At 39.9% G+C, this 27,936-nt stretch overlaps 1 protein-coding gene across 2 annotated transcripts in view; it reads right to left on the reverse strand.

The window, feature by feature from the left end:
• The window catches only part of FBXW7 (F-box and WD repeat domain containing 7), a 185,306-nt gene that overhangs the window by 119,892 nt on the left and 37,478 nt on the right, over positions 1-27,936 (reverse strand). The window contains exon 1 of one of the 2 annotated variants that reach the window (XM_069855708.1): positions 16,139-16,309. The exons of the other annotated variant lie outside the window; for it this stretch is intronic. Coding sequence (XP_069711809.1) covers positions 16,139-16,294 — 156 coding nt within the window. The 5' untranslated portion in view covers positions 16,295-16,309. Of the gene's footprint in view, positions 1-16,138; positions 16,310-27,936 lie in introns of those variants that run through there. 2 annotated transcript variants of the gene reach the window in all.

The following is a 27,936-nucleotide window of genomic DNA, read 5'->3' on the forward strand; positions in this document are numbered from 1 at the left end:
TGAACCACTCACTGAACAACTGGGTAGGAGAGGCAGTTGCTTTTGTACCTAGAACATCCCTCAAGGAACTGATCATCATCAAGGACTTACCCACTCCTTTTCTATTCTGTAAGGGCTGGTTTTGTCTTAAACAAAGCAGGCATGTGTGGGAGAGATTAGAAGGTAGGATACTTCATGAAGACTCACTAAGTTCAACATGACTGAAGAATTAGGAACTTCTAGCTACCAAATACAGTACCACTGTTTAAGAATACAAATTGATGAGGATTTGACAAAAACAGTAAGCGGCAACAGGAAAGATCACAGCTGGACACAGAAACAGCCACAGACTTTTGAAATTGACAGATATTGTAATAAAGTAGCAGAAACAAAACACAGGTCAATGTCAACTGAATCACTTCTGGTAGCAGAAGTGCCATATGCTGTTTCAAAAGTGATCTGGAATTAAGCCAGCCTTCATAAATAAACACTTGTGCATATGCATTCATTCATATTTTATAAAGGCCTTGTTACCGTACATGTACAAGACGTTATAAGAAGTCCAAAGTATCTGAATAGAAGATTCTTCTCAGATACTTCTGAAAAGTATCTATAGTTGGTTTTGAGCATTCATTTATTTGCTTCTGTAAAGACAACACACTGAGTGACTGAATGCTTCAGCAGTAATGAAAGACAGTAGGGGTAATGAAAGATGGTATTGAAGTGGCATATAAAAGCCCCACCTCATCTTTTGAAAAGAAAATCTGAGGGGAAAGAAAGACTGACATCTTTCCAAGTGTTAACATCCTACAAAAGACTCTAGGAAGTGAATCTAACACTGCTTGTTCAGATATTTAATTTACCATTTGCACTATACAACAACTCCATGTCTGAAATGCCCAATACTGCTCCACAGCTTAAGCCTGTTTCTGATAAGTCTGTTCAAGTCCATAGGATCTGTCGGAACAGAACAGCCACAGGACTTGCTTTTTAATATGCACATATAACCTCCAAATTAGTTACTGGTAGGCTTCATACCCGGTATGTAAACATGAAATCCAAATGCAGGTGCTTTCATTTGCCCCTCACAGGGCAAATACTTTCTCCAAGTATAGGTTTGACAAATACCAACTAGGACCTCTCATTGTCCATACACATGTACCTTTCCAGACAGAATGAGCCAAGTGGCTCTTGTACAGCAGAGCTGATCATTTGTACTACCTGAAGGACAGCATTTGCTCAACAGAATTCATAAATCTCAGACCGAGAAGGACTATGTAAAAATTGAGATAGCCCACTAGTCGCTTGTAATGGGATAGATATGCTGCTTGTAAATTCCTCCTATGCTGTTTATGGAAACCAGAACTAGTAACATGGTAAAGTTGGACGTGACAAGATCACAGGAAAAACATGTTTTGAAAAGAAATTTGAAGGTGAATGTCAAAGATGTGTGTAACTACAAAGAATATTTCAGGCAGATGTGGCAGCATAAAACTAGAAGTGAAGCTAGCATAAGGGGACAGCAAGTTAAAAAAAGTGAAAAGCAGGATAAATTATGCAATATAAGGTCTCAGGCGAATTATAGATAATTATTACTGGATATAGAGTAAACAGGATCAGATCTGTTCAGCACCTGCAGCCAAGAAAGTGGATTATTGATCTACTGTATTATGCAGAGCTTGGAAAAAGACAACGACTCAGGAGTAAGTGTTCTAGCATATCAATTTTTATATTTAGTAACAGCTGAAACAAGCAGAAATGGACACTTCATAACATTAGTACTTGATTGTTTATTTTATGCTTCAAGATAAATTGGCTTTGTGCACCCAGAAGAGGAACTTTGTCAGAAAGGCCAAAAACTCAATTGCTTAATTTAATCATATTTAAAGCTTCTCTAACAATGGAGATTAAGAGTGTCCAAGTAGCACTGTCCTTGCAACACATTACTGACACTGTCAGGACAAGACTTTCATAATGGAAGCTAACACTTAAGATGTTAAGCCAGTCAGCCAGTAAAGTTCACCAACTAGACTAATACCTAAAGTAGCCACAGTGCTTAGAAACTAGTTTTTTCGAATTCTTCATCTCTCTGAAGTCTTTTTATTTGACATATCCAACATATGCTTGCGTAAACAAAGGCTGCTGAAGTACAACCCAAGTTTCACTCGTTAAAGCAGCAAAAGTCTATTTACCTTTGCACAGGACTTTTGGCAAGAGTCAAGTTATTTAGAGCTGGTATGACAGATCTGCAATAGGATCCAATGAGAGTTATTGACCAAGTAAATGAGCAAAATCAAATTCAGGATTAGAAGACGGCAAACGGGCCCTCTCATTGTGACTAGTAAAGACAAAATTTGACATTGCAACAGTAACTGATTTTACAGAATTAAAAATCATGAAACACCAAAATAATAGAATTTCTGTCTAAGAAAATACACAGACTGTCCTACAATCCTTGTATGAAAATGAAATCAAGTGCTGTGTTTGTGACAGATTTTTCCTGATATCGGAAGCTTTTTGCCAGCCATCAACACAATCATTAAAAAGAAGACAAGTCTTCATGTATTAGCAGTATTTGACTATATTTACAGTCGTAATAAGTTTTTCTGTGGAAAATAGCAGACTTGGGGTTCCAAGAGTATCAGTCCTGTTACTATGACAGATGGCCTGTCAAGATACAATAACCACTCTGTATTTACATATTAAAAAAAATAAAGCAAAATTTATATAGCAGAAGTACCTGCCTTCTTCAGCATCAAGGATATCTTAACTGTCCATCTGAGAACTTTCTTTTTAAAACCAGAAGTACAATCGCATTCAAAGAGCATGAGTGAACACGCAAAATCTGTAAATTTGTGAATCAAAGTGGCTAAATAAAGCGCAAAAATACCAGTGTGTCCTTTCTGTTCCCTCCTCAAAAAACCACGCCAGCTACAACTGCAAGTAAAGTTTGATGCCATCTGTCACCTAATTACACCTTATGTAATGGATGTCATCAGGACATTTACCATGCCCATCACTCTGCAAGCCACAGCACAAGATTTAAGTGCTCGACTACCTACACTTTCCTGCTTGAGGAACCAGCCACGAACATCTGCAAAGCTGCATGGGCTAAGACAAAATCTTTTCAGATAAAATGGCTAAAATAAATTGGTAACAGACAGGCAGTGAACATTTTCTCTTCTCAGCTATTCTCACAAGCAGGTACTTGTATGCATTATTTTCTATAGCTTCTATGCTAAGTATTTTAAGTCCGAGAGTCAAAGATCAACTACACACATCAGAATAGCATCCGCTTTATTCAGTACGTGGAGATCTAGCACACGTAGGAAATTTTTTAAGTGTCTTGCTTACATCAGCAGACCAGAGAGGACATTAAGAGCCTTTTCCATGAGTTACAGGAACCTGATGCCACTGGCTTTTAGCACTTCTGTAACCCTCTTACGCAACCAGCCACTCTATGCACTAACAGAGTGAGACAACCTCGTCTACTGACTTGTACAGAAATCAAATCCTGTGCCCAGGTCCTGCTAGGGGCACACTCAGTACATTAAATGACAGCTGAAGTGCTTGGTACTTATTAAGACTTTGTTGTGAACACTTCAATACGTTTTATTCTGAATTTGGCTGGATCTATAAAACAAAACTTATACAAGTTATAAGTAGACAAAATACTTGATAATGTCCTGATTAAATTCTTTACAGAGGCTCTGTACTCCCTTAGCCCTGCTTTTTCCTGTTTAACAGTCTGCATTCATGTTTAATTTTCACTGTATTTGTAGAATCTGAAAAAAGTACCAGATTCTTCTCTGCTTAAGAAGTGATGAAACTTAGCCACCCATAACAAAGCTGAGGATAAATAATAGCTGTTAGAAAATGCCCGACTACTCTGCTGCGTATTGGCTGATCAGGGCCTTTGCATAAAAGCACTTAACCTCTCTAACGGAAAACAATGTCTGCACTATCCTACAGATTCCTCTTCCTGCAAATGTGCTTTCTCCTCCCTTTACTCAGATGTGATGCAACAAAAAAGCAAGACTTGGCTTGGTGTGTTCAGAGAAAGCACAGTCATTGTCATAAAAAAGGCTCAAGTCTCTAACCTATCAATACCCATTTGCTATTTTTGTTCCCTCAGACAGGGTTCATGATTGGGTTTTGTTTTTCAGATGCCACAGGATCATAAAGGACCAAGAAACATACCAAAACCCAAGCCATTTTTGCTACCTTTGCTGGCCACTGCACCAGTGTAACAGCTGAGAGCCTCTAAATGTAGTTTGCAACACTATGCTGCTTCAACTACTTTTTTCCACAGACAGAAAAAGCTATTTTACTTTGCTTACAAAAGCAAAGGTCCACAAGAAAATTGAAAGTGGAATACCACCAGGGAAAGGAAATTAAAATAATTTCATGTAAACAACTAGCATTATAGAACAGTGAAAGTATTAGTGTTACATACTGTATAAAACAGGTTTGAGGAAGCCTTTAATTTGAGGTGGAAACAAGAAAAAAAAGTTATGTTCTTCATACAGAAGGATGTCTCTACCGCAAGTCTGTCCACAATGGAACCTATGGTCATCAAATGACCAGGAACTTCTCAACCCAGGCAAGATTACTCTACATTTCTAATGAGAATCAAAGTGAGAAGTGGCAATTTTTTGTCTCTTCAGGGTGATAATTATCCTTACATGCATTATTATTACGCCTTGCTAGATTTCTGTGGGTTTATAAGCTCTACAAAGATTAAGGACAGCAAAAACACTTTATGTACTTATTCTTCTAAAGGGAAGAGTGAGAGGTGTGCAAAGTGTCAAGCAAGATACACAAAGTACTTCAAACTTAACCTACATACAGGTATTGGTGCTGCCATCCAATCATCAGAATTTCTTAAAGTAGATAAGAGACTCTGGTTACGAAAACAGAATGAAAGAGCAATTTAGACCAACAATATTTGCAAAACTTAATTGGTTTGTAATTTCCAGTTGTTGCTGCTTTCTGGAGCTCCACAACAAGAACTGACACCAAAGTCAGCTGCAAGTAGATCTATCGAGACATATCGATATCTAAAACAAATATTTAAGTAAGTAAAACCTAAACTCAAACGGGCATAAGCAGCAGGTAGAAACTATCCATCTTTTTCACTTGAATTAGGTTAAATGCCTTGCCAATTCACATTTTATTTCAACACATCGCAACACATTTCAAATTAGTGTACTACACTAATTCTGACATATTCAAGGCCAGGCTAGATGGGACCTTGGGTGCCCTGATCTAGTGGGATGTCCCTGCCCATGGCAGGGAGGTTGGAACTAGATGATCGTTAGGGTTCCTTCCAACACAAACTATTCTATGATTCTATGTCCTGCACGGACTTACCAACACGACTTGCAGATCTTAAGATCTTGAATTGCTTGTGTCATGCAAGGTATCTTTCTAAAGTAGAAGAAATAACATCACCAATCTTTCATCAGTGAATTACCATTCAAAAGTAAAGGTTGCTATAGCTATAAGAGACAAATTACACCCAGCTTCTGTACTATCCTTCAGTCCATGTGGTCTAGCTGCTTGCTTTCTTCCCCAATTTATGCCACCTAACAAAAATCTGCTCAAGAAAAATATTTTATTGTCACTCCAGATATTCTGAGAAACAGCTATGGCTGTGGGTGGAAAGCAGATGGAAAATGCTTTTGTGTACTATAAGTCACAACATGCTCAGGAAGCCTCTTTAACTCCCTGTCCTGAATTGCAAGTATGGGCATAGGCTCTGGAAGAAAGGAAGGTGTAATCTGCATCCCCTGGGCAGATCGGGCAGGGGTGGGGCATAACTAGCTGTTACTGACAACTATGCATCTGGGAGGCAGCACAGTGGGAAGCAGAAAGCAAACAATGGAAGCGACCAGGCAAGCAGATGGAGCCAAAAAAGCTGGGGGGGGGCGGAACTATCAAGCGACAGCTGCATTAGTTGGCACACAATCCCCAAAGGTTGGCACAGACACTACACACATACTTGTGAAGAAGCGGCACAGAAGAAACTGAAGCAGTAAGGTCCACCTTTCTGTAAGGAAGAGGCCACAGAGACCACTTTGTTTAAAGTGTTATAAAGATAGGAACCTGACCCAATTTTTATCCCAACTCCAGATGTGAGACTAAGTGAACCACTGTCTTCCTTGTGCCTTATTTCTCCAGCTATGCCAAATGAGAATCACCTTTTTAAGGTACTTGCAATACACACAAAAATGTTTTGCTACCTTTCAGCCCCTTGAGGCTTAACTTTTCTTTGCACCTTCCCCACAAAGGAAACACTATGCGGACCAAAAGTTATCTAATGGGAAAACAGCTGTAGACAGTCTGAGGGAGACTTGGTTTCCATGCTCAGATTTGGAAAGGGCCTGAAGAGGGACCCTCAGCCTTTTCACTTTCAGAGTTTGATTCCCCATTTATAGTGAGGTTTATGATGTATACTTCACTGCAAAAGGGCTATAAAGAAGTGAAAGGTAAATAAAGGTTCAAGAACATCATTGCCTTGTCAGCCCAACTTCTTCCAGCATCTGCATTACAAGTGCCTCATGTATCAATGTTTGCCCTGCGAGCTAATCCACATACCACAGAATGCAAACAAGGTGTATTCCGTGATGGCTCTTTCCACCCTAAGTGGAAGATTCCAAGGTACATTTTATTGTAGAAAATATATACCAGATTTTCTAGGTTGCTCAATGCTACAGTATGTATGTGCATCTCACAGTTAATTGTTTCATCTTTGCAACAAACATGAGATGGAAGAGTGATTTTTCTCTCCCTTTTGCAGACAGGCCTGCACAGACTTCACCAAGTTCAGCTACGCTACGCTGAACTTAACACCAAGTTGTGTGAAAGCCAGACTTGTATCTACAGCTACATCAGAGTTTAAAGCACAGCTATCCCACACTTGACTCTTCAAATTCAATCTTCTGACCACTACGTATCTTCCCTCTTCTTTTGACTTGTTGCACCCATTGCCAGTCACCTATGCCAGTTGTTTCTTCTTCCTCTACCATTTTCCCATCCCATGTGGGCCCAGTGACCAGGCTCACACTTGGCCCTAAAGCAAAACCAAAACAAAAGTTACAGGATCTTAAGGTCTGTATGTCAGGCTCAGTTAGACGAGAAATGAACACACAAACAAATGCACATTATCACAGTGAAATCCATTAAGGGAGATAGAAACCAACATTTCCTTCTCCTCGGAGTAGTATTCTAACAAGACAGCACAGAACAGAAGGCATGAGGACTCCAACCAGTCGCTAGGAAACAGCTAGGAGGGAAAGTTCTTATTTCAGTCCTGCTCAAATTTCAGTCCTTGTCAAATTTTTGATGGAGACCTGGAAATAACACAGGGAGCAGATTTTGGTACTCTGGCATCTCTTCTCCAAACTCAGGGCAAAGCAAATCTCCAAAATCCTATTCCTTCTTGCTTTCTTTCCCTCTTATTCTTGATCACACAGGGGCCCAACACACCACCACAAAGCTGGAAGAGATTTCTCAGCACTCTTCTAGGAAATGGAGGGATGTGTGTTTACATGCTTTAAGGATGAGGAAGAAACTGATCCCCACCTTGAGTGCTCTAGCCATTATCATTTTGCACAAAGGGTAGACACTCACTAAAACCATTCTGAAACACCAAGTCCTGTTCATTTAGGTTGCCATCATTAGGGAGTAGCACTCTGCTTTGGATCACGAGCCAGCATAGATATCTATAATGCATAGCCATTTCCAGCAGCCTCAGTCAGCTAGAGTAGAAATATTCTTCTACAGTAGTAGCCAATATGTACATATGTGTCTAATACAAGGAGAAAATTGAAAATTCCCCTCTGAACACTTTATTTGCTTACGTGTGATTAAACATTTTATAAATACACATGTAGCAAGCAACATAACTGAGACAATCATCCTTCATTCTTGCTAGGTCCCCTCCTCAGAGCAACTGCAGGTTTGGGAGAAGGGAAAGGAAAGAAGGATGGAGGCAGAAAAAAAAAAAAAAAACAAGATAAAGAGGCAGGCAGGCTCCAGACCTACTGTAGATCCCTGATTGGTGCCCAGAGAACTCAAGCAGTCAATTCTGCTGCTTTGAAGAAGCTGCATTACAGTACCTCAAGTAAGAAAAAAGACTTACAAAAAATTAAAACAGAGTTTCAGGCACACAAACAGTGTGTGCCTGTGTTTAAGTTAATAACCTTTCATTAACTAAGGTTCGTCTGAATAGATTTTAATACAGTGAAGTCTTACTGACTCACCCTGCAGGCTAAGATCTTGCTATGATTTACCTCAAAGCAATTTTTTTATTTCAGTATTAAGTTGCCAATAAAAATGAGGAATTTAAAATGTAAGTGCTGACACAACTCTAACTACAGAGTTCTGCACAGCATAGTGGCACGGCTCTAATTAAAAAAGCCTACATCAACGGAAAAGCTTTATTCCAAACCTTTTTATTGGATCGATACAGTATGATCAGTGACATCTCAATAAGGAGAATAAAGGAAAAAAAGAGGCTTCTTATGGAATTAAGAAAAATTATATGTATTAATAAAAAAAAATCTTTTGAAGTCACTGTAGAATAAGTTGTAAAATCTACAATCTGATTCTAATGTTATTCACAAAGCATAACATACCAATATCCAAGGTGTTTATTTGTCTTGCACTACAATATAACTGCAAAGATAGTTAAGGTGACAGATAAAATGCTACTAAAACTGGAATAAAACCAGCACTGGGGGAACAACTGTTTGAAAGTTCCAGTACAGAAGCTTTAAAAAAAAGGCAAGAAAAAAAAAAATCACTTGAGCAAAACAGCAATCAGAGTATAGCATTCAGCTTACGAGGATGTAAGATACTTTTAAGCACCCGGAAGTATTGCAAGAATGACCAGAACACTTCATCCTGCAGCCACCTTCTTGATGTGCCCCTGAACTACTAAGGCTGAAAGTCAACAAGCTCTAAGTCACAGCACAAAGTCCCAAAGAGTAAAGTCTGGCATTTAGCAAAATGAAAATTGACTCACAGGAGCAGCAGGAACATTAGGCTAACAGTGGGCCTTCTTGGAAGGCCTTTCAAACGAGCCAAGCTATGCACACATGTTCATTTTTCTCCAGTGATACTATTATTCAAAAACCTGAAGATCTCTACTGCTGTTGTGACATTTCACTTGCCACAGTTCATTGCTGTCTTGTGTAATCTAATGAGTAAAAAGCGACCTTTTGGGGGGAGAAAGCTGGGGAGAAGAGTTAAGATAGTACAGGAAAAGTTGGTTTGATTAAAATTGATAGTATCTAATTTGAACCCCAGAACTTCAGTCTTGAATACTACTAACAGGATTGTCTGTGTTGCAGCACTTGAAATACTATTTGTAACACAGTGATTATACTCAACTCAAGACTTGTGATGTCAGCCTGTTGGGATGAAGAAAAACTCTACCATCTGGTAAAACACCCCAATTAAGACTCTGAGGAGATCTCATTTCTGAAACTGATCTTTTTCTTCTAAAACCAGTTTTGAGCAAGACGACATTGAAATGGTTTTGCCATCTTTTACATCACTGTTCTTCTGTTAATGACAATATTGATGTCAGTAATAGCATTTTACCACAAAATGTTACTGTTTACTGCGTTGTCATCATTTCTTCTGTTTTGCCAACTGCAGGAAAGAAATTATGTGCTGCTGTTTTGAAAAAAGGAAAAGAGAAACTACTTTAGCTTGAAAAAGACCAAGGAAAATCGACAGAAAGGAATTTTTAAAGAGTTAATGGATGACAAAATGCAATGAATGCTGGATTAGGGCTTTGTGGTACAGAATGGGTCTGCATCAAGAGAAGTGGTACCATTTAGCTCTGAATGCTGTTACAGTGCAGATGGTCTGACTAGATAATAACAATAGTTCCTCTGACCTTTAAAATGTATTTGTCCCTTCTCCCCCTGCACAGTTCCTCAGCATAGTCTGTTGCCTCCCACACACAGAAGGCTTCTTCCTTCTCACCACCATGCACCCTCACCACCATGTCCACATTCAAACACCACCAAGCAAGGCTCTCTACCACCCAATTATTCAGAAGACAAAGTCTGCTGCTATTAAAATTTAAACTTATTCCTGGGGCTATTCACAGTCCATCTCACCCTCTTTGCCTTGCTGATTATGGTAAGCCACCTTTTCTGAATGCATAACATTCATGCCCCTTCAGTCTCTCCCCCATAAGTCTGCAAGACTCCCACTGTTCAGCTGCTGGCAGACACTACAGCCCATCTATTCTGAGAAGGATCAGTTTAAAACACACAAAACATTCCTCCATAAATTAACATCCACTCATAAAATCCATAAGCCACCATACTTTGGAGTTTAGCAAGGTCTTCTCTCTGAGGTCTTCTCACTAGCATCTTAACCCTGAAAGTGGAGTAAGATGGCACAACAGAAGAAGTTCAAAAAAATACCTATCTGCTTGCTCAGCTGAAATAGTTCATGCCACTGTCACATGACATGCTCTCTGGCTTTATTGTGCCATGTGCAAAATACAAGAAAGGGATATCTCCACAGCAAACAGAAGGTAGGAACTTTGAGTCTTCAGCATCTGTTTGACGTAAGATTTAAACACAAAAATCCGTTTGCAAGAAGAATTAATTTTAAATGCACTAGAGGTCTTGACCTAAAAAGGCATAATCATGCTTTTTTGTTGGATATGTCTAGATTTGTATTTTCTCTTCAGTCTACCAAAAGGCAGCTTTAACTTTCATTTTTATTTTTTAAAACATCATTCTTTGCAGCTAAATTTAGCCACGTGGGAGTTACCAGGTTCCTTTTAGATACATTAGGACTGCTATCTAAAATGCAGAATTATGATCACAACTTTTATTTCTGAGAGAGTGAAGCCTGATATTCAGATCCCATTATAAGCTTCTAATGACACCAATTTGGAGGGCAGCTGGAAGCAAACAAGAAAATAAAATGCAAACTGTAACTCTTATGTGTGTACATAAATACACACACACACACTGCATGTTATGTGCCAAAGCAAAAATACAACTGTGATTCAGCAGCTGTGCAAGACTCATTACATACACAGGTAATAAGAGCAGAGGTTTACAGCAGGGTTTTCCACCATCCCATAAAATACCTGCCTGTTTTTACCTTTAACTTACTGCTTCTCCCTTCAGTACCCCATCTTTAGCTTCCTCAAATCTTCCTTCAGTTTCGTGTAGGACCCCTATATTTTTCTTGTTTTAAAAAGATTTTTCTTTTTCTCTACTATTGGTACTTTTCCAGTTTGAGATAAGGAACAAAAATACAATACAGCCATCTACACGCTGATAAAATGAGTGTGCCTGACAAATTTTGAGGTGCGAGATATGTCGTGCATCCATTTTCACAGTCACATTATTTTATTCTGGACTTAGTTCAAGTTAGGTTTAGATGAGGCCCTAAAATGACCTACAGTTGCCAGTAAACTAGTATTTGCTCCAACCAAAACCACCAGGAAGGGGGAAGCTATTAATCAATCTGGTCAATTCCTCATTTAGTTATCAGCTACAGAAGCCTTGAACTGACCTGGAAGGCCAGGGAGAGTGAGAAAAACCAGCTGAGAAGATCATTATCATTTGTCTTTAGCTACACAGACATTCACAAATAGCAAAGCGCTCCCTGCAGACTATTGGAAACAGATTCACTCCACAGTTATGCATTAGAACGAGGCTTTGCTCATCGCCAGTATCCCAAACCTATTATAGGAGTTAGGATCACTAGAAATAACTTACTCACAAGGTAGCTATGTTTCTCCCATTGTCATGCAAAATTTAACTCCAACACCCCCAAGTACAGTGCAGACAGTGCACACCAGAGAGTGGTGGTAAATGGTGTGAAATCCAGCTGGAGGCCAGTGACAAGTGGGGTTCCCCAGGGCTCAGGGCTGGGTCCAGTCCTGTTCAACGTCTTTATCAATGACCTGGATGAAGGCATTGAGTGCACCCATAGCAAGTCTGTGGACGACACTAAGCTGGGTGGAAGTGTCGATCTGCTGGAGGGTAGGGAGGCTCTGCAAAGGGATCTGAACAGGCTGGACCGCTGGGCTGAGTCAAATGGCATGAGGTTTAACAAGGCCAAATGCCGGGTCCTGCACTTGGGGCACAACAACCCTATGCAGTGCTACAGACTAGGAGAAGTCTGTCTAGAAAGCTGCGTGGAGGAGAGGGACCTGGGAGTGTTGGTTGACAACCGACTGAATATGAGCCAGCAGTGTGCCCAGGTGGCCAAGAAGGCCAATGGCATCTTGGCTTGTGTCAGAAACGGCATGACCAGCAGGTCCAGGGAGGTTATTCTCCCTCTGTACTCAGCACTGGTGAGACTGCTCCTCGAATACTGTGTTCAGTTCTGGGCCCCTCACCATAAGAAGGATGTTGAGGCTCTGGAACGAGTCCAGAGAAGAGCAACAAAGCTGTTGAGGGGGCTGGAGAGCAGATCTTACAAGGAGCGGCTGAGAGAGCTGGGGTTGTTTAGCCTGGAGAGGAGGAGGCTGAGGGGAGACCTCATTGCTCTCTACAACTACCTGAAAGGAGGTTGTAGAGAGGAGAGTGCTGGCCTCTTCTCCCAAGTGACGGGGGACAGGACAAGAGGGAATGGCCTCAAGCTCCGCCAGGGGAGATTTAGGCTGGACATTAGGAAAAAATTCTTCACAGAAAGGGTCATTGGGCACTGGAACAGGCTGCCCAGGGAGGTGGTTGAATCCCCTTCCCTGGAGGTGTTTAAGGCACGGGTGGACGAGGTGCTAAGGGGCATGGTTTAGTGTTTGATAGGAATGGTTGGACTCAATGATCCGGTGGGTCTCTTCCAACCTCTTTATTCTATGATTCTATGATCCCAGGGAACAGCCTGACCCCCAGAACTGCTTCTCTGCTCAGCTACTTCAGCTACTCTCTCCCTGAAGCCATCCACTCCTCACAACAAGCACTGCCCAACTGAGAGTCCGGATCCTGCTTGCCCTGCCACAGACCATCTGCAGAGGCAGAGCTGCTTCTACTTTCAATGGAGACTAATTGTGCCATTATAACGTTTTCTACTGATGACACCATTACAACATGTTTTCCATGTCCAACACTACATCACATGCTACTCATATCGCTGTAATGTTGAGTAAGAAGGGAATGAAGGTCTATGCTCCATTTCCAGAACACAGAAAAAATTAGAACTTCTGAAACAAAGGACTGAAATATTTTCAGAGTGTTACACAGTGATTTTTTCCACTTTTTTTTTTGCAAGAGATCGGTAAACAGAAGTACAGGATTTCTCCTGTTGGTAAGATGCATTCACCATTTGGTAACACTTCCAGTTCCCCTAGAAGCTGGTAGGGTTATGCAGAACGGCACATGCACACAAAAACCTAGCACTATCACATGTCAGCAAAATCAAATTAAACTAGACTAAGTAAAAATGAAAATCCTTCCAGGAAAAATAATTTTGCCAGTATTTCTTTGGGAAACACCTCTAAGAGTTCTGTTAAAGCAAGTTAAAAGTATATAAGCAGTGTTTATTTTTAGTAAACTGATATAATTCTCTTACTTTTTTTTTTTTAAATAAAGCAAATTAATTTGTTAGAAAAATCATGCAATATAAACATGCAATATTTCAGGTCTACAAACTCATCTCACTAAATGCTGCGCACAATTAAATCAATTTTGGCAAATTTTGGCCTGATTACCAAGGTTAATTTTCAACAATGACCATACCATTTATCACTCCCAGCAAGAAGGTCCTTTTCTCTTCCCTGCCCTCGCTACAGTTGCGTGGACTTAAGATGCTTTGTCGTGCAGTTTTGCACACAAAACACTGCTACTCTACAAAAAGAGCCTATTTTCCATTTTCTCTGAAAAAAGCAATTCTTTCCACCTGTTTTCATCGGTGCTTTACAAAGATTTTCCTCTTGAACTTCAGAAAGTAATCCATTAACTCTTCATCATTGTGTTTAGGACCACAAAATACAGCAGATCACATCAACTTTCTTGCAAATACTTATTATCATATAAGATAACATTATAGTGGCAAAGTTCCCATGTAGTATAAACTCACCTTGAGAAAGATGTGTAAAAAACAAAACCAAAATAAAAGCAAACTATTTAAGCTTTTTTTTTCTCAAGTTAATTTCTTTAAGCAAAAGTGATTTTTAATTACTCTCTCTTAAGCCAATAGTTGTGTCTTCTGTTGCCGGTGAAAGCAACTTAAAGTAAATAGTTGAAATATTGCAAAATTGTTGCCTCCCTGCACACCTTTTTTTAAAGTTGAATAACTGAACTCAATAATCACTAAGTAAACCCTGCAACCTGAGCTCAGTAAAGTGCTACCCCCTGCCACCACTACCACCTTCGAACACTACTCCTCTTCAGGTTTAAAAAAAGCGTGTTTGGGCTTATTCTGCTTCTCCAACACAATGACCAGTTCTGTCAGACTGAAAAAAATGTTTTGTATGCTGGAGAAATGGGAATTTGGGATTTTTTTTTCACATGTGTAAATTGGTGAGCTAGAAACCTATTTCACAATTTAAAAAAAAACCCAAACCAACAAATCAAACAGATGAGAAGAACCTGAGTGTTAGGCAATGCACAACAGGAACAAACATGGAAATAGTAGTATATTCTTCTCCTTAGGAAAAAGGTGTAACAAATTATGACTGAGAATCAATTTTCTTTTAGTTACTTTCTCTGAGGCATAAAAGGAAAACAAAATTATACGCTACTGGTTCAAATCAAATGTTTCTTGCTCATTGATTTTGATCAAGTGAGAACTGGCTCAAGGATCATAACTTTTTTGTTTAATTTACTCATTATTAGCTTCCAAATCCAACCACCTTGATTTGCTATGAGCCACTTAAATCACTGTATGTATGGTCATTTGAGAAACTGTTATGCATTTGATCTTAGCTATTAATTATTTAATCCCCTCTGGACATAGCATATTGATGTCCTCAGGCAAAAGCGTCATCCTCTGAACTTCAGCATACTTATCTTTTGACTGTTTCTTACTTTGAGGTCCATGCAAGACTTCCTGATACAATTTTTGCCCCATAAGTTTTCACTCCAAAATAGGCACCACAATTAAAAGCCATTTTTAGTAATGCAACGAGTTTTTTAAAGTTTTCGTTCTAAGATGATACAGCATATAACAGTGAATTAGCACTCAAACAGATGTGTTTATTCTTGCACAATAATGGATAGAACCTAAAACTTTTATTGAAAGTGAAAAGAATTAGGTGTAAATCATTAATAACCACTGTAACATATTCTGTATTCATGCTACTCTCCAATTAACCTGGAGATAAATGGTGCACTATATACCTTAGAAGAGTTTAACACATTTAAGTTTTATCAGCCTAAGATATCTTGGTCCAAAAGACAGACCCAATTAAGCTCCCCAATTTCATTCACTGGATCACAGCTCCTAATTATTTTTTCTACAGTAAAATCCATATTCTGATATGGAACTTTGTTTAGTTCTAAGTAGTCAGATTTCTGCTTCAAAAGCATAATATATTAACAGAAAAATTCAACATTTAGTGGCAATCCACAAAGAGTTGCTGTATATTCTCCTCTAGGCACAGACAAGGACTATGTTTAGCATGGACCAAATTCTCAGGAAATGCATAAAGCACATGCATTAATTTGTTTGAAGGAAAGGGGATAAGTTAACAAGCATAAAGTTGATGAAGATGATTAAAAGTTCTACACAGGAAGGATTTTACAAAGAAACTGGAATCTGAAGAGCCATCATTTTAAAAATTCAGTGAATTTCCAGTATTACTGGAGAATACAGCTAGGGAAGCTTTTATTCTGACAAATGAGATGTTACATCTTTGAGCATCTAGCAGTTTCAGAGCAACTCAAGGCTGCAATCAAAACATCCATTAGAGTGCTCCACGTTTCAGAACAAGCAAGCAAGTGGTTGTCAGTGCAGCCAGTAAATCACCTGGATCCTATTACAAAATCAATTACTGCAGCACATTTCTATTGCTACACGACCTGATAATGGCAAAATGATATTGGATAGCTACAGCAGTTTTCTTGACCTTGCAAAGAACATCTGAAATTTGTCTTTTTATCATGTAAGTCCAAATTGTACAGCATCTTTTTAATAGCACAGTTAAAATTTAGAATATAGTTACCTTCTTCGGCTGATTAAGACATTCAATGGATAGTCTCTGCAACTGCTCTGCTGTATGACTGCAAGACAGAAGATTGGAGCAGCACGTCGAACAGCCCAGCCTCTTCATTAAAGAAGAAATAATGCTGCAGCCACAGCCACACATTGACTTGCTCATCAGACGAGTTTATTCTTAAAGAAATTGGGACTGGTACTGTCCCATAAATACTCACAATTGGCCAGGTGCCTCATTCTGCAGCTCCCTGGCTGAAATTAAGACTGCTAAACAGAAAGCAAAAGAAGTGTTTCTTAAAACAATGACAGTCAGTCTCATCAGCAGAGAATACCTCACATTTAAAAAAAAATAGTACATTTTCCACTCTACTCCTCTAAGCTGATTTGAAAAGATGGATAGCTGTCTGACAGAGGAGTAAATTCAGGGATGACAATCTCTCCAAACTGCTCGCTGACAATTCCTTCTGTGGCTCTTGTCACTTCAAGTCTGTTTTACCCCACCCAGCAGCGCAGCTTATCCAGCCCGGGTCCGGGCCAGAGGAGGCTCCACCAGCATCCGAGAGCCCCACCCCACGCTGCCCACAGCATCCTCCGTGCGGCGAGGGCCTCTACTCCCCACAGCCAGAGCACAGAGCAGCTTGGTGCACGTGTTCAGAGCTGAAGACCTTTTGTAATGCCTCTGCTTGAAAAGGACCTTCCAATTACACAAGAGAACAACCAGACCTGTCTGACTGCTGCACTCCCAGACTGACTGTTTGCAGGAAAGGAAAAAAAAAAAAACAAAACCAAAAAGTCTTCTTGAAGAGTCAGAAAGCATGAGAAAAATGCTATCCAGGTAAAATGCTACCCAGGTCTACCAAAACCTGATATAAGAATGTCTGCTACAAAGCTAAGCGAGCGGGAACAACACTAGAAAAAGCCAAGAGAAATTAAACACAGGAAGAAACAAGCGTGAGAGAATTTATAGTAAAACGTCCAAAGGCATCACAAACAACTCTCAAAGCAAGTTAGAGGCAGATCCTAGAAGCAGCTTCAATAAAGTCTTTGAGAAGCCATTCGCTCCAAGAAAAACAAAAAAGGCAAAAGGCAAAACTAATTCAAATGAGCAGTCAGATATAAACAGGTCTTCTAACCTTTACAAAGAAGCATGCTCTGCTCATAATATCAAATATCTTTACACACACACATAATTTAATGCTGGAAGTGTTTTTTGTTTGCAACAGATGCTAATGCAATAACTATACACAACTTCCTTACCATTGGAAAAAAAATGCAAGTAATACTGTAAAAAGCTTATTTTAATTGCTTTAAAATGGTATGCAATGCTGTTTCTGAAAGTAGAAGGTCTCACATTAACACAACTGCTTAACCTGATTACTGGATAATCTGACTTGATATAATAGTCACTTACATTTATAGAGCTATCTGTGTTTGTTAATAGCATCCTGTTTAGCAAAAGGTTAAGAGGAATGCAAGGGATGTAAAAGCAGCTGAATGGAATATAGTTGCAAAAAAACTCATTTTCACACTACAGTGAAAGCTTAATTTCTCTCCTACTCTCTCCCCTCCCCTTCACTTTCTCCTTCCCCCTCCCTTTCCTTGGTTTAAAGCTGAACTGAGCCTCTCCCTTCACCTTGCTCTGCCCTTTTGATATTCCTGTTTCTACTAAATCAGTTTCCAGTAGTATCTATATACAAGCATGCACAACAAATTGAACAACAAAAAAACCCCTTCCTTAGATAAAGACTACGGATGCAAACAAGCAAAATAATGCAGTAACCTTTTACTCGCCTGCTGGAGGTACTGTCTGCTGCACAGAATTTTAAATCCTCATCTGCAGATGCAATTGAGCTGGTATTGCCAAGGACTTTGCTCTTCCTGTGCTGATTCTACACGACTATTCATTGAAAGAACACATTATATAGAAAATTTAAAGTAATATCAGGTGAAATTACTTAAATGGCTTGAAAGGAATCAACTTCCAAAAAAAGCAGCTGTAGCACTGACCAGCCACATTTCAGAGATGTCAGACACATTAGTGAAGAAAGTCTTACTGCTGATGCATGCTTGCCAGCAATGTGCAGGATGTGGAAGCAGAGAGAGCTAATGAAAAAAATTAATATACAGATTTAAAGTGCAAGGATCATGTTCTAATGCTCAACATTTCACATGTCCTGCATACCACAGAAATCTCTTTTCACAAGCATCTGTTGTTTATAAAGCTAAGAAAACATTGTTAAAAGCAGCCCCCACGTCCCCCTACTTCAAATCCTGGTCTCTCAGTAGACCGCAGATCAGTTCCAATACAAAGTGTATTTCAGATAAATAGAAACACTAGCTTTGTTTTTTGGCAGCATATAAGGATTACACATACATATTTCAAGAAACAGACTAAAGGAAAGCATCAATATTTGGGATAATGGTTTTGAGTCTAATAGGGTTAGGAAATACAAAGGTTCTTCACTAGATTTTGTATTATTCTTGGTAGAAATGAAGCACAAGCACTGAAGCCTGCTATTCATTATTTATGAATTTTTCCCCTCCTCACGTCAGTTTCCTTAATGTACTATTGATCCCAGGGCACATGCAGACAGAGCCAGTGACTGGCAGTCACAGTTACACAAAGTATCTGCAACATAATTTAATATCACTGTGGAATTATTTTCTTTGCCTATCTATGGAGAGCAAAACTGAAGTCCCATTCATAGCAACATACTTAAGAGATGAACAAACTTCCCTCCTCCAGCTAAAGGCATCCGATAGTATCATTTAAAACACAAAGACAGACTTGCTTAAATTTTACATTGGTGTTAACGCTATATGTATTTCTTCTATTTTTCTAGTGTCTTACCAGCAAACTTTGAATACATCCTTACTCCCTACAACGTGCTTCACTTGAAACTACAATTGCTTGCTATGAATCTCTTTTGTTTCTTCCCTGTTTCTAACTAATTCATAATGTTCTCCATACTATTCACTGCCAGGACAGAGTCACGAAGACGACATCCTCAGAACGGTGGTTACCTTTCAGAATACCACCTACTCTTATTGTATTAGCTCTCATGACTTCCACAAATTTAGTCAAATCCAAACTTTAAAACACAGCAGGATTGTTTATGCTTTTAAAGACACATTTATCATACCAACAAAGCTTTCTTGCAATGTTCTTCATTACAAGCCACAGATCCTTTCTGTTTAAAAAAAAAAATGCAAATGAGAGGCGATTTCATGGTAAGATAAGGCCATACTCTCCTGTGTGCAAAATCTCAATGGGCAAACAGCCAGACACACTCTTAGTTAAAGAGCCTGGATGAAATATCACTTGGACACAGAGAGTGGAAAAGACTAGACTATGAAAAGAGTAAATCCCAATAAATAAAAAAAAAATTTAAAAAGAAAATATGTGCAAAATACATACTTCATTTAATTGTTCACAAGGATACACATATAGAAACAATACATAAATTATGAAACAGTTACTGCAAAATAAGCAAATAAATACAACTTTGAACTGGAGGAAAGCCTTCCTACAGAAACAGATTCTTGCCAAATCAGTGTAGTGTACATTTAGAGCAAAATCACTATACTATATACAACGCATTGTAAGTTTAAATGTCTAAGCATATTGCTAAGATCTAAATATACAACATGTCTGATATACAGAAAACTGAAAAAAGCCAACAAGTTAATTTTTTACATATTTTTTAAAACAAGGCAAGACAACACAAGATAAGCTATAAACTCTGAAGGGTTTACAAGTAAGTAAGCCACTTTCCACAAAAGGTGAACTACTTCTAAGGCAACTCTCCAAAAGGCAGTCAGGAACACCAGAAGGCCCTAGAGCTTCACGATGTGGCCTGGCCAGCTCCCCTGCTGCATCTGCGGCCAGTTGAACTGTCTCAGGAAATAAATCCAATATGAAAAGCAACCACCTACATTACACTTTTCAACAGCTGGTCAAGAAAAGGACTTGTTGATATCCTTGCTTGCAAAAGAACCAATCTTCTCAAAGTTAATGCTCAAATTGTTGCTAAAGAAACAGGCATTTTCAATACCTACCTAACAATAACATAACTTAATACTGTCAGAATATACATTTGTCTGTGCGAGGCAAAAATTAGTGCAAGATAATAATTAGGGTTTTGGACATTATTTTGAAAGTGAGGATAACAGCAACCTGAAAGAAATTCTACAAATTGTATTAAAATAAAAAAAGAACTTGTAGTGCCATGAACTGAACCTAAGCTGTGTACTTCTTCATAATTCAAAAAGCTGCTTTATTGGTACATATAAAGGACTAAGAGTTCTTTCATATACCAGTACAGTAGGTAAGTAGGTAAGAGATAGCTTCCAACTGAAGGTGTGCCGCTGGGTAATAAAAACTTTTCAAAACCCTCCACTGGGAAAGGCACAATCTGTAGCATCTGCTAAACACTCAGGATTCCAACTTAAAGATGTGAAAATGGTCTTGGGATATTTGTATTCTTATGTCAAAGACAATAAAACAAACCATAAAGATTTAAAATTTTAAAAAAGCCATTGCAATAGACAAGTATACTGTCCTCAGGCATAGACAGATTTCAAAGCAGAGAAGAAACATCCGATTTTACCCAAGACAATGCAACAGAAATGGTGGTTTTCAGCTCTATCAGCTTTTCTCAAGGCCCCTTCCTTCTGTTCGGATGGGGAACGATGAATGGGTAATTAAACATTCTTTCCTCTCTTGCACAAGAGGAGTCATTAAAAAAAAAAACAAAAAACAAAAAACAAAAAAAACCCATACAACCTTTTTCAAGTGGGAAACAAATCCTTTTGTTTCAGAATTGTGCAATTTGTACAACCTTATGCAGGACACACACTGCGGTTGTGCCTCTTAAGACCCCCACCTCATACCTGACCCCCTTTCCTGACGACAAGTTTTCTAATTTAGAAAACAAAACATACAAACAGTACATCTCTCCAAAAGTCAAACAGTAGTACTCTTCCCAACTTCACCCATAATGATAAAAGGAAAACACATCCCCAGCATTAGCAGCACCAGGATGTGTTTTCTTTGAATTCTTCTGGACATCAGTGGACATGCCACCAGCCCCTGTGTAGCACAGGCACATGACCCCAAGCCCTGGCTTCCAAAAGCACTGTAAAGCTGGGAGGTTTGGGGCCCATGTTTCGTTTGTCTGCTCCAAGAGTCCACACCACTGTCATCCAAATTACTTAACACCGTTCACTGCAGGAAATTCAGCAACATATTCAACTAACTGAACTTACAAACATCTCACTATAGATATATGCTCATCACTAGCAATCCAAATTAGAGGCTCCCTTTGCCTAAAAGTACCTGCACACTGCCTTCTCATTAACTCCAAACTGTGCTTATATTTTCAGTATTCACCTTGCATGCTGTCCATCTACCTGGGCTCTCTGTTGGAAAGAAAAAAGGTAACAGGATAAAAGATTACAGAGGATAAGTACGTAAGAAGTACTCTATCACTTAACAGACTTCATATGTGTTTATTCATCACACTTAAGAGACACCTAATTGCACTTCTTTGTTTCATCTTTGCCACAAGAAGTCCCCCCAGCTGAAGCACCATTTGATATTTATTGCAAGCTGATGCAGAAAGGAAGAAAAAGTTGTTCCTGTATATGATTAAACTGTTCCCAACATTTATTCCAACATGTTTATACACAGCCTAAAAAAAAATAGTCAGAAGGATGGAAAAATATTAACATATCTTTTAAAGTCAGGGTATTTTGCTGTCTAAAATTTACTCACTCTAACTGACAAGATTTACACACCATGGAAACCTGTAGTACCACTTTTGAGAATGTCCTGTACCTGCTCTTGCCCCCAAGGACCATATGTAAGCTAGTCTCCACGCTCTCTTGGCCATGCAACATCCCCACAAACTCTTTCTTACTCCACATGCTCAGTTGCCTTTATTGCAAGCAAGCAAGGAAACAAGCATGAGGGGGGGGAAGAAAAAAAAAAGTAGACTAGACTAGGAGAATTGCTAGCATTTCTTTGACAGGGGCTGGATGAGTCCTCCAGCCACTGGTCTTGCCTCCTTAGCTAACCTGTCCCTCCACAGAGGGGCCATATTTACCTCTTCATCCAGGCTGACTACCTAAATCAAAGAAAAAAAAAAAAAAACCACACCTTGAAAAATTCCCAAGACCTGGTAAAACAGAAAAACAGCCCTTTCTACCATCTTCCAGCTACACAAAAAAAAAAAGGTTTAGCCCACACTGAGTACAGAGTAATGAGGGTAATCAGTGTGGGGCTTTTGAGGATTTCTCCTGAGAAAGCAGGAAATGACCCAGTGGCAGATTTCTGAATGCCTTTTCGAGTGGGCTTAAGGACAACAGATTTCATTATTTGGCTTGCAAGCTAAAAATCACTTAGCTTAAGTAGTGCCGGGATAGACGTGTGGTTCCTGGCACTAGATAGGAAGCCTACACTTGAGTCATGAACAAAGGCAGCAGCAACCACTTACACCAAATTAGGTATGGAACTATTAAAGCTGAACACAGGGACATCTGCACGGGAGTTTGTCTCCTCTAGTCCTCCCAAATGCACTTATGGCTTTACTGAGAGTCTCTACTTCCCCTTCTCACCTCTTCCCTAAAAATCACCTGTACAAGACAGTTTTCTACACAGCACAGGAGAACAGTTGGAGATTATAAACTAAATGAATAAAAAAGGTTAGTAATCCCTCAAGTAAAGAATAAATTCACACTACCATAACTACTCATTTCACAGTATCACACCTACTCATCTGCAGCATGCAGACCTGTGCTGTTTAGTATTTTCATCAAAGATAGAGATAGCGAGATCGACTGCACTCTCAGCAAATTTGAGATGACACCAAGCTGAGTGATGCAGTTGCCACACCAGAAAGACAGGATGTCATCCAGAAGGACCTGAACAAGCTAGAGGAGTGGGCCTGTGTGAACCTCATGAGGTTCAGCGAGGCCAGGTGCAAGGTCCTGCACCTGAGTTGGGTCAATCCACAGCTCCAATATGAGACGAGGGATGATGTGATTGAGAGCAGCCCTGCAGAGAACGACTTGGGGGTGCAAACTGATGAGCTCAACATGAGCTGGCAATGTGCATTCGCAGCCCAGAAGGCCAATTGTGTCCTGGGCTGCATCAAAAGTAGCTTGGTCAGCAGGTTGAGGGAGGTGATTCTCTCCCTCTGTTCCTCACCTGTGAGATCTCACCTGGAGTATTATATTCAGTTCCGGAATCCCCAACATAAGAATGATATGGAACTGTTGGAACAGGTCCAGAGGAGGACCACAAAGATGATCAGATGTGGAGCACATCCCCTATGAGGACAGGCTGAGAGAGTTGGGGTTGTTCAGCCTGGAGAAGAGAAGGCTCCAAGGAGACTTTATAGCGACCTTCTAGTACCTGAAAGAGGCTACAGGAAAGGTGTGGGGGGACTTTTTTAAGTGCATGTAGTGATAGGATTAGGGGGAATGGCTTTATATTTGAAAGGGGAAGATTTAGATGAGACTTCAGGAAGAAGTTCTCTTCACGATGGTGAGGCACTGGCATAGGTTGCCCAGGGAAGTTGTAGATGCCCCATCCCTGGAAGTGTTCAAGGCCAGGCTGGATGTAGCCTTGAGCAGCCTGATCTAGTGGCACCATGTCCCTGCCCATGGCGGGGGTGGGGGGTGGAACTGGATGATCTTTAAGGTCCCTTCCAACCCAAACCATTCTATGGTTACCTTGTAAGTTGTTAAAGAAGACCACACATGCCTGGTTTTAACAGCTGGTGCTACTCCTCCTTTAGAGGTCTGGGAAGCAGTTTGGGGATAAGCACTTAGCTAACTGCCAAGTTAACACCGAGTATTGAAATAGTTAACTTCCTCAGAGGTAACCCTCAGTGCAAAGCACTGGATGTTTCTCTCCTTCAAAGCTCTTGTTTCAGGCTACCTGCTGGTTTAAGATGGAAACCCTATCAATTTATGCTTGGTACTTCTTTTTAGAGTTGACTTAATTATAAGTGCTACCCAGTATGGAACAAAGGCAACAAAAAAAAAATCCCAAAGTAGTGTAAAAGAAAACCATCATTTTAGGTGAAGAAGAATGCTGCTATAGTGCATTTAGCCTGCAGTAAAGTGGCTCATCATTTGACTGCAAATTTCAGAGCCACCCATTTCCATTACTCCAGATGTAGACAAGGATGAGGACAACAGACTTTTCAGAACAGCCACACTGTCACCACTAACAGGATGGTATATTTTCCACAAGCAGCACAGAATCATAGAATCATACGATTCTATGAGACCATGAGACCACACTCCCTCTGTTGCTACTTGAAGACATAGCACATCATCCAGCAAGGTGCATTCCTGGGAAGAACAGGCAAAGCAGGAGAAAGGCTCTCTGGCAAAACAGCCAACCCTTCGATACAGAACTTATGATGTCCCCATGTCAAATCACACTATAAAGCAAAATTTGCAATTCTTTTCTTCCCCGTAATTTCAGGCAACATTCCAGAATTAGTAAGCTCTTTTAAAAACTGAACTTAGTCTCATCTATAAACTAGGTCTTCACAGAGCTGCAGATAAACCAACACACCAACCAAAACCAAGTAATATGAGATTTAACTATGTCTTTATAACTATTTAACGTTTAACTATATATACAATATTTAACTATATTTAACTATGTATAAAGGAAAGTAGACCTTCACTTTCTGGTTAACCAAAAGGAATATTCCAAATCAGAAACTTTAACAAGCTAATTTTCAAGTTCAAAGAAGACAAGAGCCTTACAAGATCAATGTTCCCACTATATTTCATGTTAAATGAAGTACCACAAAAACAATGAATCCATTCTAATCCTCTATGCTCTTCAAGTTGCAGGAACAAGTGGATTGGCCTTTACTATGATCAAGACATAAAAAACTTAAAGATGACTGGCTACTTCAAATAAAAGTTTATAACATTAACATAACCATTATCAAACAACAGACATTTAGGCCCCATTTCTCCAGTCAAGGCTCACCCTGCACCAGCCAGGCTTACAGTAAGACAAAACTATAGCTATCTACTATAGATATTACCTTCTGCAATACTCTTTCTGAAGTCCTTATTCATTGCCAAATAGATTTTTAGTACCCCTTTAGAAGTCATGGTGCAGATCTTTCTACACAGTCTCATCCACAGCTACAGTTAATACAATCTGTATGAGTGACTCTAGTGGAAAAATGCTAGCTTAACAAAGTTAACAAAGTTTAAGACGCTATTTTTGATATAGGTAGAAGTTCATCACAACACACAATTATGTTCTATGCCCCCATTAACTTTCTGGTGAAAAGCTGGCGCTTCTTGATAGAAGAAACTGGCTGCATTTAACAGCAGAAAACACTAACAAGTGTTGATGCAACAAGATGAAGGAAGTGCTTTGCCTGTTCGCTTTTTTCATATGACATCAAACTGGTAATCCTAAAAATGGGAAACTCGTCCAACTAAAAAAAAAAATTAAGGTAATCCAAATCTATTGATCAGAGAAAGCAAGCATTTTGCAGACTGTCCTTCCTCAAGGACACTTCACATTTCTTTAGCAAAGACCAAGTCAACTTCGACTCGAAAAGTAAGAAAGATAAAAGTACAAAATTCAATCTAAATCAAGGTGAACAGAAATTAGATTCTTTCATCAACCTCCTCCTAACAACATGGAGATGGCAAAAAAAATCCACATACATGTAGAATCATTGAATAGTATGAGTTGGTAGGGACCTTAAAAATCATCTAATTGTAACCCCACTGCCATAGGCAGGGACATCTCCCACCAGATCAGGCTGCCAAAGACCCCATCCAACCTGGTCTTGAACATCTCCAGGGATGGGGCATCCACAGCTTCCCTCAGCAACCTGTTCCAGTCCCTCACCACCCTCATTCTGAAGAAATTACTCCTTATGTCTAGGCTATATCCTCCCCCTTCCCATTGAAAGCCATTTGCCCTAATCCTATCGCTACATGCCTTTATAAAACGTCCATCCCCAGCTTTCTTGTAGCCCGCTATAAGGTCTCCTTGGAGCCTTCTCCTCTCCAGGTTGAGCATCCCCCACTCTCTCAGCCTGTCCTCACAGGGGAGGTGCTCCAGACATCTGATCATCCTTGTAGCCCTCCTCTGGACCTGTTCCAACAGCTCCATATGCTTCTTATGTTGAGGATTCCAGAACTGGCCACAATACTCTAGGTGAGGTCTCATAAGAGAGGAATAGAGGGAGAGAGTCACCTCCCTCGTCCTGCTGACCACGCTTCTTTTGATGCAGCCCAAGATACAGTTGGCCTTCTGGGCTGCGAATGCACATTGCCAGTTCATGTCAAGCTTCTAATCATCTAGCACCTCCAAGCCCTTTTCTGCAGAGATGCTTTCAAACACACCATCCCCCATCCTGTACCAAAACCATGGATTGACCCAACCCAGGTGTAGGACTGTGCACCTGGCCTCACTGAACCTCATGAGGTTCACACAGGCCCACTCCTCCAGCCTGCCCGGGTCCCTCTGGATGACATCCCATCCTTCCAGTGAGACAACTGCATCACTCAGCTTGGTGTCATCTGCAAACTTGCTGAGGGTGCACTCAACCTCGCTGTCTAGATCATTGACAAAGATATTAAACAGCACCGGTCCCAGTATGGACCCCTGAGGGACACCACTTGTCACTGATCTTTATCTGCACATTGACCATTACTCTCTGAATGCAATCATCCAACCAATTTCTTATCCACCAAACAGTCCATCCATCAAATCCCTATCTCTCCAATTTAGAGAGAGGGATGTGGTGGGGGACCATGTCAAAGCCTGTACAGAAGTCCAGACATATAACATCCATTGTTTTTCTTATGTCCAATGTTGTTATTACTCCATCACAGAAAGCCACTAGGTTGGTCAGGCAGGACTTGCCCTTGTTGAAGCCATGCTGGCTGCCACTAATCACCTCCCCATCCTCCATGTGCTTTCATGTAGCTTCTAGGAGTATCTGTTCCACGATCTTCCCAGGCACAGAGGTGAAGTTAAAAGGTCAATAGTTCCCAGCATCATCCTTTCTGTCCTTTATAAAAATGGCAGGATGTTGCCCATCTTCCACTCACCAGGGACTTCTGACTGCTATGGCTTTTCAAATATCATGGAGAGTGGTTTGGCAGCGACATCAGCCAATTCCCTCAGGACTCTGATATACATCTCATCAGGTCCCATAGACTTATATATGTTCAGGTTCCTCAGATGGTCATGAACCCCTCGAGTGGGAGGAGCTTTATCTCCCTGGTGCCCCTCTTGTTGTCCATTGACTCAGGAGGGGTGAGGAGAGCGGTTGCTAGTGAGATTCAGTGCAAAATTCGTTGACAAAAATATAATAGCATTTCAGTTCTTGAACTGGGTTCAGTAGTAAGGAACAACCTGCAAGGAAATTTTCTTAGAGATATGATTTAGTAGTGGACAGTTACTGTTAGAATTTATGATCTCAAAGCACTTTCCCATCCTAGGGATTCTATGACATTCCATACTTACGGCTGCTATATACTGAATTTCTTCATACATCTTATACTACTTTCATTCATTCAAAAATCAAAGACTGATGCAAAAAGAAATAGTTAAGTCTTTTCTAAATTACCAAATATATTTGTATTTATCATATTATCTATCTACAGGGAGAAAATGACAATTAGCTTTTTCCTACCTCTTCATGCCATACTGTCTATTTTCTACACAGATATATTAAGATATTATCATATATGAGCCTTATCTAGACAACGTGAGCAACAGTAGCAGTACAGATG

The sequence above is a fragment of the Phaenicophaeus curvirostris genome, chromosome 4 (assembly GCF_032191515.1).
Source record: "Phaenicophaeus curvirostris isolate KB17595 chromosome 4, BPBGC_Pcur_1.0, whole genome shotgun sequence".
Lineage (NCBI taxonomy): Eukaryota > Metazoa > Chordata > Aves > Cuculiformes > Cuculidae > Phaenicophaeus > Phaenicophaeus curvirostris.